Here is a 14871-nt window from a genome sequence, read left to right on the forward strand (position 1 = left end):
AGGTATATAAATTCCTTTTTAATTTGTTATTAAATTGCTTAATTAAGGTTTATATCCAGAGTTCAGAGTTATAGAGTATATCCAGAGTTATATCCAAAGGCAGAGTTCAAGATAAATCTTTTCATTAGGGGAGCGCGGGGCACAACCTAACGCGGGGCTAGTTGTAACACGCTTGTTTTAAATACTTCCACACATGCTAGGATGACGAAACTTTGTGTATTTACAAGTTGCCATATCAACACTATATAGAAAAAAAATTCTGCCAAAATGTTTTTCTTTTTGGAAGATATCCATAGACATTTATTAAACCATAGCAAAAGTAAATTTCTTACTTAAGTTAATTTTTCATCTCTATTTTTTGTGTTTATTTAAAATAAGACAAATCTGATATTATTTTAATCTCCAAGATGTTATTTAACAGTTGAGATAGTTCTTTAATGCTTCGCTAACTAGCAGAAGACACTAGCAGGGTTTAAATCCCAGTTGTGCAGGCGGGGGCATGTTGTAACACTGCGTTACAATGTGCCCCTATTAGAAATATGCTATTATATTCTATACTTTTATTAATTTTATTGAGAAAATGTGAGAAAAAGGTGAATAAAGACTGAGAGTCAATGTTCAGAAATGACTAATTATTTATTTGTTTTTGAACTATGTTGTATAGCTGTGTTTTCATGTGTTCGTAGTCAAAACTCAAAAATGAGTTTATATTTAATTATTAAAAATTGCCATTATTTTATATGAAAACGTTTTTTAATTGTATTTTATTTAGAAAATATTTTTGTTTGTTTTGTATATTTTTTTTATTAGATCAGATAACATTTTAAGCTGTCATATGTTATGTTACAATGCGCCCCACACATGTTACAATGTACCCCACCTATGTTGTCACATTTCACTTCCATTCTTTCGGGGTTTATCAAGAAAAAACTATATACTGTATTAATAAAACAAAAACACATAATTGTACTAGACATGTGGGAAATTAATGTGGGGAAAAATAAATACTCTGAACCATAAGTAGATTTACACAAACTGAGAAAGTCAAAAAGCGTTACTTTGTGCCCCACTCTCCCCTACTATTGGATCTGTCAGTTTGGTGTTTCAAATGATTATTATTAAACAGCAAGCACAAACCATGTAAAATCGGCAGCCCTTCCGGCACACTCAGTGTCCGAATTCACTCACTCGTTTACATCAACTCCTTCAAGTGGACTATATGAATGGAGTAATGTAGGGAATAGTGAATGAGCGTGTAGGGGGCGATTTCGAACACAGCATACGAGTCACAATGGAAATGGACGCTAAGAAGAAGCACGCATACTTTTATCTTCTTCTTTTGTTTAATGGTGATTTACATTTTTAGTGCATATCGGCACCTTTTGTGCGTGTTGCCATTGTAATCTTTTTTTAATCATATTTTCTAATCTTCCTTTAATCAGTTTTTTATTACTTTGAACAAGAATGATATTGTTTGTTTGATGCTAAATATATAGATTTTAAAAAAGAGGTCGTGTATGTATTAAAATGTATATGCAATAAACAATAATTTTTTTGCATTTGGTTCAGTTTTTCAGTTTGTTTATTATAATAGAAGTTAATGGTAAACACAGTACTAACAAGAAATAAAAACTATTCACAAAAAAAGCTGACACCCCGCAACGTGCCATTTCCACTGATACCATCATTGCACAAGCGCATCTGGCTGGGAAAGTAAATGAACAAAGAAAAAAATAGCTTTGGAAGGTGTGAGTGTCCCTGTAATCTCATGGATACTTCAGAACCTGATTCTCAGTCACCCAACACTCAACATTTTGAAACTGTGGTTAAAAATAGGCGATCTAGTGGAACTTCAACAAGGATAAGACTCAAGATGTGTCCCAAGCTTTAATCAAACATGTGGACATTTTCTGGCTGGTACATTAGTAGATGACAGGAATATTTTTAATCAAAATAACACTGTTCATTGCATTTTACATCAACACAGGAAAGAATGTAATGCTGGACGTCAAAAAACACATTCATATGTTAATATGCGTCACAGATGTAATCTGAGTATTCAGTTTTGATTTGTTTCATGAAATCTCTGTTTAGTATCGAGAGGTAGCAAATGGTCTCTGACTCACCTCAGTATTTGTTGGCAAGAAGCACATGTGTTTATCAGCCTTAGGGGCCTTTCTATACAAGAATCATGACAGTTTTATTATAAAAAGAAACATCATAAATTCTTTATTGAGAAATGTAAATAAAATGCTGATTTTGGATGTTATGTTTTTATTATTATGACCTTCAGGTCAATGTGCTCTAAATGAAGATACACAGAGCTATGGACCTTTTTACAGTTTCACAACAGATTCAGAGGATGAAAACACCCAATTTGTAACGGGGAAAAAAATACATTTCTGTTTTGTTCTGTTCAAACAAAGCATCTAATTCTAATTTAACATGTCTGTTTGGGGTCTCATGGACATTTTATACAGTATACTGCATACTTAAAGGCTCTAAATCCAAACCACCGCACTGAAATGCTCACTAAGGCTGCATTTATTTGATCAAAATTACAGAAAGAATTATAATATTGTGAGATATTATTACAAATTAAAAAACTGTTTTCTATTGTAATATATTTTAAAATGCCATTTATATCAGAGATTGTTTAGTATATTTCTTAAAGTGTATTTTTATTAACCATAGGAAATGTTTAATTTCTCAGTCTACAATGTAAAAAAGGCCTCCGAGTGCACTGTGTCTCCCTCTATTGCTCTGAGCACCAAATATAACAATGAATGATTAGGAGGTAATTTTGATGTTGAGATGTGTAAGTGAAGGAGTGTTCATGCTAGAAAGATTAAGATCTGCACCTGTTATCTTCCTCTGCTTTAAAAGCAGGAAGAGGATGGCTACTAAAAATGAAAGATAACCCAACAAATGACAATTGGTTGAGCAAAGGGTAAACAAGTTGAAAGAGACTGTACAAGTTTTGAATGAGATTGTTAGATAATCAACTGGCAACTCTGTTTTGTTATTTGAAACAATAAAGTCTATTATTTTGACACGTGGAGATTTTTCTTAGTTGTTTATTCTAATTTGTTTTAGTGTATTTCTACAATGTTGTTTTGCCAGGAACAAGTTCAACACAGGGATAAAGCTTCAGTAATATCACAATGGGTTTAATTCAGAGGAACTCAAATAAAGTGAAAAATAAGAGGTTAATTTACAACGAATGTTCACAACAGAACATTTTCCAACAGAAATTCAGACAGTTTTCTGTGTCTGAGATTATGCAAATATTATTCTTACCAAATGTATCTGTGAAATATCTTTCCGCTGGTCATCTTCTCACAAATCCTCTCGGTTACACAACTCTATGTTCCTTTGAATCTCAGATGATTCCTCGTCCACCACCCAAATGTACAGCTGCAGTTTCTGGCATTTTAGACCACTGGTGAAGAATTTAAATCTTCTACACTCGTTTTGTGAGAAGTAAGAGTGACATAAAAGAGATTATCACATAAGTGACCCATTTCATTAGACAAGCCACCATTTGGAAATACTGTCTATTTTCCCTCTGGTTTAAACCAATCTTTTCCTTTATAAGCGCTAGGCCCCTGTATATCAGTCAGAGGCAAACGATATAAAGAAAAATTGTGCCATATTTGCCTCAGATTTGGCTCATACACAGAGGTGTACAGTAACAGAGTACATTTATTTGAGTACTGTACTTAAGTAAACTTTTTGTGTATATGTACTTAACTTTAACTTTTTTAAGTAACTTTTTACTTTAACTTCACTACATTTGAAAGACAAATTTAGTTATTTTTACTCCACAACATTTCTGTCAAGGTCCTCGAGTAGAAAGTAGTAACGTCAGTCAGGGGATGATTTTTGGTTGCAGGGGTTGGATTTTGGTTGGAAATGAAAGTCGGGTTGACGTCAGAACCTAACGTCGTTTTGACGTCAGACGGACAGATGTTGGATTTTGGTTGGAAATGAAAGTCGGGTTGATGTTAGAACCCGACTGATGTTGGTTTCTGACGTCAACCCGATTTTCATTTTCAATCACAATACAACGTCTGTCCAACGTTGGAGATGAACGTCAATCTGATGTTGGATTCTGACATTTTCATTTTCAACATTGGGTTTGGTCTTCTAAATGCGAATTTTGTCATTGTTTTGGAGCTATAGATATACTGTATAGATAACAGTATGGGTAACATATTGCCAACTTATTCATACTAAAAGCCAAAAATCTTTATATAGGGCACTAGGGAACGGCCATTTGGGTGTCCTAAACCATTGTGGATGTTATTGAGTGCACTTATTCAATCTCACATTCAGTCCCACCACTGGAACTGTGCTCTAGAAATACATTTGATATTGATATGAAGGTAGGTAGGCAGGCATAGATTCAGAGGCATAAAACTGCAAGTATTACATACAACAATGCAACAATAATAAAACAATGCATTGACATTTACTTTTGATACTTAAATACTTATAAAAACGAGTACTTCTGTACTTTTACTTTAGTAATATTTGACCAGTAGTATCTGTACTTTTACTCAAGTAAGGAAGTTGTGTACTTTGTTCTGCTCTGCTCATACTTTACAGGATTTTATCTATGCTTCACTACAAGTTTCAGGATGGAAGTTCACTTATGTAACACAAACATCATATAAGGACACTTTAACTGGAACAGAAATGGATGAGACAATCATTGCAGCCCTTTATGCCGGCGCTGACCGCGTCAGCCGCTGACTACAGGAAGGATAATACTTAATCTAACAAACTTCAAAGTTGTTTAATGACTCATGAGATGATGATTCATTACTGCTGTTTTCAACAAACTTGAAGAAAGATCCCATAATCACAGTTTTAATGGGTGCTGACAGCTGAGTTAATCTCAGATTAAGGGTCTATGGTCGCTAGTGTCATACAAGCCAAATCATATGACTTTGCAAGTTAGTCCCTTCATATGTTCTTATACTGTACATGAGAATGTGTAGGATATGACAGCAGGACTGGCCATCATGAATCATAAAATGCAGTAAATAAAGCACTGGGTACCTTCAAGCAGTTTGAAATGGACCTCTGACAACTGCACTGCTGGAAAACAGTCACACATATCACATGACTACAGATCTATGGATAAATCACGTCAAACTGCTGGCATGTGGCGTCAACGTGAAAGATGATCAAGAAGATATAAAGACTATTCTTACAAGTTGTCTTCTCTTTGTCTGTATGTAATATACTGTATATGAGCTTTTATAAGTTCTTCCATATCACTGGCACACACAGCTCTATTGTAATGCGCTTCATTGAGTCTTTGTTGACATAGAGGCAAGGCCAGGGGGGAAGAGAGATTGTTTTAATGTTTTTCCACAATGTCAAAAAAGTAAATTTACCTTGCAAACTTGCAAAAAAAATGTTTTACCACACAATTTATTTAAACATCATTAAAAGTCATGTTGTCCTTTAATAATGTCAAAATGTAAATAAATGCCATCGAGGAGAAAAATTGACTGAATTCAAAATGTCAGCAAGTCGTGATAAAATTAGCAACAAAGTACTTGCCTAAGTGCACTTTATCACTTGATTATGATAAAGGGCAGGAATAGCATTAAAGACACTGACAAAATCCCTTAACAAATTCAAAACCAGAGAATATGAAGTCAAATACATGGTGCTTTTCCTGCATTTGTGGCATACTGAAATGTAGCCATTGCTCCGTTGATGTTTATAGGATGTTGCATTTTAGCCAAACACGGTCATGATTCATGGGCTTGCAAGTACATGTGCTTTTTATGTGCCCTTCTCATAGAGCCCAGTTAGACAGATGTCAAAATGCAACACGTCTAAAGCGGCCAAAAGTGTTATATCACTTTGCCCTTATGCAACTAAACTCATGCCACAGCATGTTGAATGTAAATACACTGATTTGGAGGCAGGATGTATATATAAATACCAAATGTAGCGATGGTAATAATAACTTAGTTACACTTTATTTCTATGGTCCACTTTAGACATTCTACTAACTACATGTCAACTCTCATTAGAGTCTTAGTAGACTGAGGTAGACTGTTAGGTTATGGTTAGATATTAGAGTTAATAAGTTGACATGTAGTTGTAAAGTTAAGAATGGCTGTTGGAGGGGCATCAAAATGAAAATGTTAACAGGTATTAAGACACTCTACTAAAACTGTATATTTAGTTGACATGTACAGTGTAAACTATTATTTTTATGATTTGTTATCACAACTTTTTATCTTTTGTCAAATCAACTTAATTAATGTGGTTCAGATAACATAATATTTTGAGTTTCTATTTATTAAACCAATTTCCTTCATTGTATTAACTCAAAATTTTAAGGCAACCACATAACTTACTTTTTTAAGTTAAACCAACAATATTTTTTTATTACAGCAAAGTTACTTATACTGTAGTTAGTAGAATGTCTAAAGTGGACCATCGAAATAAAGGGCAACCAATGACTTTTGCAGGAAGCCGAGCTCTGTCTCATTTCATAATGTATTTCCCTCTTGCCTCCAGTATGTGAGCTTCATCTGCTCTCATTCCAACTGAAGGACGTGGGGTTATTATAGTTAACTAAAAAAAACTAAAACTTAGTTACTTGAAATAAAATATACTTTAACTGAAAATAAAAATCAATTTAACATTTTATTTCAGCTAGTTGACAAGGCAACATTTCTCATTTTTATTTAGTTTCATTTGAACTAAACAAAAATTTAAAAAAACTATTAAGTCAATTAAAAATACAAAACTAAATATGACAAAAAACAACAAAATTACTAAACACTGAACTAAGATTTAAAAGAGAAAACATATAATAAAAACTAATAATAAAAACTGTAATAGAATCTCAATGATACTAAAATAACACTGAATGTAAGCCAGCTCCTCTAAACCTTTCAGGATGTCTCACGGGATCAGAAGATGTCACGACTGGGGTCCTGGGAACTGTGGAAAATCACCAGGAGTGCTTCTTACGTCCTCAGCGCATTCCTGCCTTCGTTGCAAACACACACACACACACACACACACACACACTCTCGCTCACAGACACACACAGTATGACCACACACACAGGGGGAGAATAAAGCTACCTGCCAGCGGAGCCCCTTTATCTTGCACGTGTCTGTTAAGGACAAGAAGCTGGCAGATAGCAGAGCTTCACAGACAGGGTAGCAAGTGACAGGCTCCGAGCACAGCCTTGTATGGAAGTGGCTGAGGGAGAGGAGAACGATAAGCAACAACCCAACTATGCTGTCCATGTTTAGAGGCGCTCACTGGGCCCACCAGGCCAGAAACAATGCCCGTTTCTGTTAAATTTAGACAGGTTATCGGCCACCGCTCCTCTCCCTAGACAGTCTCTCACAGCACCACAGGGAATACGGAGGTGAGTCCATATAGGATTGATTGCTTCAGGGATCTCTAGGTAGGCAGAGTTGCATTCTAAGCCATTATTTTATTGGATGAATGACTTATTAGATGGCTTAACGACCGTTAAGGTGACATCATTTGCATGAATTAATAAGTTTCTCTATTTTGGCATCATTTGCAGTGGGATCATAATTGTTTATTTTGATTGTTGCTGTGTGAAATGTTCTAAATGATCAAATTTCGGAATGCTTATGCTATGTCATTAAGTAAACAACTGTTTTAACAACAAAAAAGGAAGCAGACATTTTCTGATGCCATTAATATTACATTTCTTGTAGAATTATTTGAAAAAAATAATTTTTGCTTATTACTTGGAAGCAAAATTAAATTTAACAGTTGCCAAGTGCTAAATAAGAGTAAAATCTGCATTTTTGTAAATAAAATGTTACTTGCAAGCTGGCCGTTAGCTTTATTTGGAACTGGAATATAATGCATGGTTTGGATCAAATTATAAGATGATAATCTGATGTTGAACAAGTTTTATTTCAATGGAAAATGTACCTTCAGAGGTTTATCAAGGATGCCTAAAGAAAATTTGTTTCTCCAGAATTTGATTACTCCTCACATTAGCCTCCAAAAATGAAAATATGAGGAATAGAATCTGAAGATATGGTATAGTTTTACCAAGAAATTGAAATATTAACCAGTTGTCTTTTTAAAAAAACTTACAGGGATAACCATTTGTGGTTCCTTTTTTAACCTGCTTGGAAGTTATTGTTTTAGTGGTGACAATGTTTTTATGGTGTGATTCGAACTTCATTCGAGCTGATTTTCCATTTAAGGGCCAGCGAGTTGCTTAGCCAAGGCAAACAGAGGAAAAGTGAGTGAGAAAGGAAAAAAAACCAGCAAAATGCATCATCATCCCAGCTAATGTTTAGATTCAAGGGATTTCTTCCAAAACTTACTCTCAAACTTTGAGCCCAGTAAAATAGCTCATGCCAGTTCTGACCTCATGTCAATGAGGTGAGAGAGTTAGGAAAAGTCTAGCTCTTCCAAGACATGACTACAATACATTGACATACTGCCCAGGAGCAAGTGACAACATACTGTTGCTTATTTATTTGTTTTACGGTGGACAGGTTTTGTTTGCCAGGAGGTCAGGCGTAAGATTCGGGTATGCCTGTGGAACAGCAAGCACAAATAGTCATCTTACAGAGAGAATAACACACCTCACTGAGTCAACGGTGAGCTCACTCCGTCTCAAGGCCTCCCCTCCTTATCTCACAGCTGTGGAGCTATGTGAAAGCAGCCCACAACAGCAAAAGCCTCAAGATGTAAAGTTCACGGCAAGCTGCATTCGGACATTTTGTGTTTCCTTCTGCGTAGGACACATTTTGAGGCTGAAAGACCATGTGAAATGCAGAGTGATCATTTTATTGGCATCTTTCTGTATACATGTAATGAATTGTTATTATGTAGACTTCTGGGAAATGCTATTTAGGTAAAGCTTTTAAGTTGGCATGAAATGGAAGTTGCGATAGTCTTTTCTTCACTACTGTATATAATAGGCTACTAAAATTATAATACTAAGATAACTAAAATAACTAAAATAATAGGCTATAATAGGCTACTAAAATTATAATACTAAGATAACTAAACAAAATAAAATAATAGGTTATATGCTACTAAAGATAACCTAAAATATTTGCTGAATTTCACACTTTGTGATTGGATGTGAATTGTGAAACATTACTTATTAAGATAATCTTTACTCATGATCTTTACTCCATTTTCTATACTGATTTTTTTGAGAAAATGAGTTAAAGCATTGTAAAATGTGTTAAACAGAGCTAAGAATGCTACAGTCTTACAAACACTGCAAAAGTCCTTAAAAATAAGAATTGTCCAATTTGGTTTTATGGTGACTTAAAATAAAATGGATTCATATGACACATGCATGTCATAGAGGTTCAAATTCATACTGATCCAGCTGGTATCAATTCTCTTTTTCGCTTAGACACTTTGGATGATGCAGGATGTAACTTTTTTCTTTCCCATCTCGTGCATGTGTGCATTTACCCAAAATGTAATCTTTTTTTACATTTTGGGTAAAATGTAATTTTATTACATTTAACCAATTACACACAGATCACACTGTGTACGAGTATGCAAGACAACCTCTATACTGACATGCATATATTTGCATTTCCGTTTTTTTGCGTCTGCATTGTTTCCGTCTAGGGAGCCATCGGCAAGGCACAATAAGAAACATGATTCAAATTAATGGAGGCCCTTCAGGTCATATTGGTCTAACGCAGGGAGACACATCACGACAGAGATCACGTCACTGGCAAATGTGACCTGATGGCATGGCATAACACTGACTCAAGTTAGGGCACAAAAGTGTATTTTCCGCAGTAGTTAAGTGACAAACACAGACAGGGAGCTGCATAGCATGGCTCAGTACTAGCCTACATTTCTGTTGAAGGCACATGCATCCCAAAATAAATATTGAAGCCTTGAAAATGCACAATGATTAATATGATCAGCAAAACAGCAAATTATTTATGTAAAATACAGAAATTATTTATATATAATAGGCTACAAAAATGTAGAATACTAAGATAACCTAATATATTTACAGAATTTGACACTTTGTGATTGGATGTGAAACTTTACTTCTACTCATGATTTTATTTACTGCTCCATTTTCTTTACTGATTTTTTGAGAAAATGAATTAAAGCATTGTAAAATGTGTTAAATGGAGCTAAGAGTGCAAGAGTATTATCAATTGTTTAATTTTCTCTATAGGCTATTGGTAGCAAGTAGGCCACATTTTTTTGTTTCTTGAGTAGGCCTACATCAAGTTAAACTAAATGAAAGAAAAGTGTTTCCTTGTAAGCTATAACTGAATTTTAATATACAAAAAACACTGACGTTTCAAGTTTGGTGTTTCACTCCACGCGTAGGCTTATGTGACGTGTTTGTAGCTTCGGAGCCAAATCGGAGTGAATGCGGAGCAGAAAGAGGAATTTCGTGGAGCGAGCAAGCGGTTGCTTTGGAAGTCGAGCATCGGCGTTTTCTCTCAAGAACGGAATGGGATTTGTTTGTGCAGCGCGTAGCGGCTTTTGGAAAATTACCGCCTCCACGGTTTCTCTAGCGAAATGACATAAATGGTTTACTCGTAAATAACCGCGTTTGAGTTTTCTCTTTCTCCATTATCGCTCGGGGCGGGCTTTCATTCAGAGAGCGGCAAATTTAAACCTCGGATGAAGATCGACCAGAAAGCTTTGTGTGAGACACGGGGAAATATTCGCCAATCGCTTAACAAACCAGAAAAACGCCTTAGAAACTCTATAATATACCTTAGCAACCGCCTTCAACGCCCCAGTGACCGCCTATAGTGTATACACTACCTTAGCAACCGTATAGCAACGCCCTATCAACTAGGACCTTCACTGTTCTTTCTTCAGAAAATGTGAAATTATACATATCACATAAAATGATGGTTAAGCAAGTTGTTTTTTATTGTAGGCCTAATTATTTATTAAATGTTGATTTAATTTGATAGGTAATGCTCAGTAGGCAATAATTATTTAAATATCGAATTTATGTTAGCCTAATTAATCAACTAGAATGTTAAAATGTGCCATCAGAAAGGTAAACATGCCTCTAAAAATCACATCAAGCGGATAAATGTTACTTCTTAATGGAAAATGTAATTTCTGACTTATCTTTTATAGATAAAGTAGCCTAGTATTGAGTTGTGTGTGCTCTCAGTGTGTTATCAGCTCATGGGGGTCTGGCACGAAGCCACTGCACTTTCCAGCCATCCGAACACATGTACAGTCTCCCCTCCTCCGGTCAGAAATGCGAATCTGTACGGAAATCGGAAAATATGCTTGCAGCACTAGGAAAAGTAGCCTACAACTCTCCTCTGCACTCTCTCCATCTGCAGCTCTAAATGAATCGCGTGTCTCACACACAGCTCTCGTTACCGGAATGATTCAACTCCTGGAGGATGAGAGTGAACGGTCGCGGTACTTTGCAAATGAACGCTGCCTATAAACGGTCCGGTTGACTGAGGTTGTTTAGCCGGAATCTCCGAGCGTCACTACCACAGCTGTATCTACATGTGGCGGCTTTCACATCTCCACAGCAATTCGTTTTAAAAGGTACATCTTAATGTATTTTGGACTTTACTATGTTTACAATTTTTCAGACTGTCTGCAGGTGTATGTTAATATAGTGAATGTATTTGCCATGGATTTTTGTAGCCTATTATGGGTGAATAGGGAGAATGTAAACTCATTGTAATTGTTTTTTTTTATTGAGAGCACAGAGTTGAGATGCAAATGTCTAGAGCATTTAGTTCAAACCCAGTTAATCAGATCTTTTGCACATCTTTCCATTCAGAAACCCTCGTCTATTTACTAAAGCTCTTTCTGCAAGTCTATTGCACATTTATGACATGAAAACCCTGTTCCTTTTTTGTTGTTATTTACTTTCTGAGAAAAATAACCAGCCTAAGATGGTGTAGGCTACTGGTTTGAGATGGTCCCACATCCTGGCCAAGCTGGTGTTTAGGTGGTTTACCAGTCTGACCTAAAAATTGCATAATAGCCAACAGATCATCTTGACCAGGCTCGGGGACCTGTTTTCTTTCAGTGGGGTTATTAAAATATTAATTTGCATATAATAAAAAATCTTTTTTAAATTGAATAATGTGTTTCCATTTGACGCAAAACAGCTGTTGTATAAATGTGGTGTTGTTTGAATGATTCTGGTATGCAACATAATATCTGCCTGTCTACACCATTATCAACCAGGTCATCAACTTTAAATTAATTAATTAATTAACAGACACTCTTTTCTTACTACTCTTTTAAATTTCACACAAGGAAGAGTACAGGCTACAGGTAATCTCAGCTGCACTGATATTCAGTACTTAAGCACAACTGTGAACACCTTATTGGTTTTATAATACAGTTTTGTAATATATTTCAGACAAAAATGTACCTATTAGTTTGTATATTTCTTCTCCACCAAAGAAAACGGTTAGATTAAACATTCGTGTCACCAAGCAGCTTGCAGTCGAAAAACCGGTCTGGAACATATAAGTGGAGTTGAGTGACAACGGTTACACTCCCCCGCTCAACACTTTCTGCAATCACTCTTGGCCAACTCTTTTTCAGGTTTTCCATTTCCTCGCTGTGTTTCCCTCTTTCCGAGCGAACATGGAGCTAGAGAAAACACTGATGTTCTGATTTTAAAACAAAAAACGTTTCTTGCTCCAAGCAAACTCCGCTTAAACGCAGCATTGCTTGCATACTCAGGTCTGGGATGTTGTAAAAAAGGACAAGCATGTATACAAATGTTGAAACTTCCCAGTGCCGTTACTGTAAACTGTAAATATCAGCTCTCTCCAAATGTTACTCGGCCAATTAAATTTGAGCATCAGAACTAACTGTTGTTTCGTTTCTTGAATTCTGTTCAACCATTTTTCTGTTGTGTCATTCTTAACAATTCTCCACACATTTTTTTCCCTCACAGGCTACGGGAGAGCAGGAACAATATACCTCACTAGGAACATGGGCCAATCTGGGACTTCATACTGTTTTTCTCTCGCTCTAAACCTCATCATCTTCCTCTTAGTTTTCTCCAATGAGCTTATGCCAGCTACTGCAGGCGGCTCTAAAACAAGCTTAGATGTAGATACTTCTCCTAATGAAACCTCTTCACACGATTCATGTGGTGGTAGTTTTGAGTGCAAAGAGGGAGTGATCTTGCCAATTTGGATGCCAAACAACCCGTCTTTTGGGGATAAGTTGGCCAGAGCCACTGTGTACTTTGTTGGTTTGTTCTACATGTTCCTGGGGGTATCCATCATTGCAGACCGCTTTATGGCTTCCATTGAGGTCATCACATCCCAGGAGAAAGAGATCACCATCAAGAAGCCAAATGGAGAAACCACAACCACTACTGTTCGTATTTGGAATGAAACCGTCTCGAATCTTACTCTCATGGCTCTGGGTTCATCAGCCCCAGAGATTCTGCTCTCCGTGGTAGAAGTGTGTGGACACAACTTTAACGCAGGCGAGCTAGGCCCAAACACCATTGTTGGAAGTGCAGCTTTTAATATGTTTGTAATCATCGGCCTCTGTGTCTCTGTGATACCAGAAGGAGAGCATCGGAAGGTCAAGCATCTGCGGGTGTTTTTTGTCACCGCCACTTGGAGTATTTTTGCATATACGTGGCTTTATCTGATCTTGGCGGTGATTTCCCCAGGTATCGTGGAAGTCTGGGAGGGACTGCTTACTCTTTTTTTCTTTCCAATTTGTGTCCTTTTTGCTTGGGTTGCAGACCGCAGACTTCTTTTCTACAAGTATGTATACAAACGTTACAGAGTCGGAAAACAAAGGGGGATGATCATCGAGACCGAAGGTGAGCCGGAGCTCCAGTCAAAGGCGGATATCGAAATGGACGGCGGGATGCTTAACTCTCACGGTGAGGAGTTCTTAGACGGAACGGTGGATATTGAAGATAAAGACATGGATGAGGATGAGGCCAGAAAAGAAATGGTAAGGATATTGAAGGAACTGAAACAGAAACATCCGGAAAAAGAGATGGAGCAGCTGGTTGAGCTCGCCAACTACCACGTCCTCAGCCAGCAGCAGAAGAGTCGTGCTTTCTATCGCTGCCAGGCCACTAGACTTATGACTGGTGCGGGTAATATACTAAAAAAACATGCTGCGGACCAAGCCAGAAAAGCACTTGGCATCCATGAACTTCGCTCAGAAGTCTCAGATAATGATATTTCGTCCAAGATTTTTTTTGACCCTGGCACATATCAGTGTCTTGAGAACTGCGGAACTGTGGCTTTGAATGTAGTACGACGTGGCGGCGACTTAACTAGCACTGTGTCGGTGGAGTACCGTACTGAGGACGGCACTGCCAATGCAGGGTCTGATTACCAGTTCACAGAAGGTGTTATATTCTTCAAACCAGGTGAAACCGAAAAGGAGATAAGAGTGGACATCATTGACGATGACATTTTTGAAGAAGACGAACACTTCCTGGTTCATCTCAGCAACGTCAAAGTCATATCTGAAGAAACCGACAATGGGAACCCAGGTGCCAATCATGTGGACACATTAGCTGGTCTTGGCCTTCCTTCAACAGCTACTGTGACTATCTTTGATGATGACCATGCTGGCATCTTCACATTTGAGGAACCAATGCTTCATGTCAGTGAAAGCATTGGTACGATGGAGGTGAAGGTGGCACGTACCTCTGGAGCCCGTGGAGTAGTGGTAATACCCTATAAAACAACTGAAGGCACAGCAAAAGGTGGAGGAGAGGACTTTGAAGATACTCATGGTGTCTTGGAGTTCCAGAACGATGAGATTTCGTAAGTGCATTTTTTTCTTTCTTTTAACTATTCAGTTAGAATGTATTGCATTGTT

General features: G+C 36.9%; 1 protein-coding gene across 7 annotated transcripts in view; it reads left to right on the forward strand.

Annotated features, from left to right (window-relative positions):
* Positions 1–7238: 7238 nt before the first annotated feature.
* slc8a1a (solute carrier family 8 member 1a) overlaps positions 7239–14871 on the forward strand; it is a 54430-nt gene continuing 46797 nt past the window's right edge. For 3 of the 7 annotated variants that reach the window (XM_082155615.1, XM_082155616.1, XM_082155617.1), the window contains exons 1-2: positions 12765–12813; positions 12959–14816. In XM_082155615.1, the coding sequence (XP_082011741.1) occupies positions 12780–12813; positions 12959–14816 (1892 nt within the window). In that variant the 5' untranslated portion in view covers positions 12765–12779. Of the gene's footprint in view, positions 7460–8543; positions 8649–11262; positions 11581–12764; positions 12814–12958; positions 14817–14871 lie in introns of those variants that run through there. The other 4 variants (XM_082155621.1, XM_082155619.1, XM_082155618.1 and 1 more) reach the window with 4 other exon arrangements.

The sequence above is a fragment of the Leuciscus leuciscus genome (genome assembly GCF_965113295.1).
Source record: "Leuciscus leuciscus genome assembly, chromosome: 23".
NCBI classification, from domain to species: domain Eukaryota; kingdom Metazoa; phylum Chordata; class Actinopteri; order Cypriniformes; family Leuciscidae; genus Leuciscus; species Leuciscus leuciscus.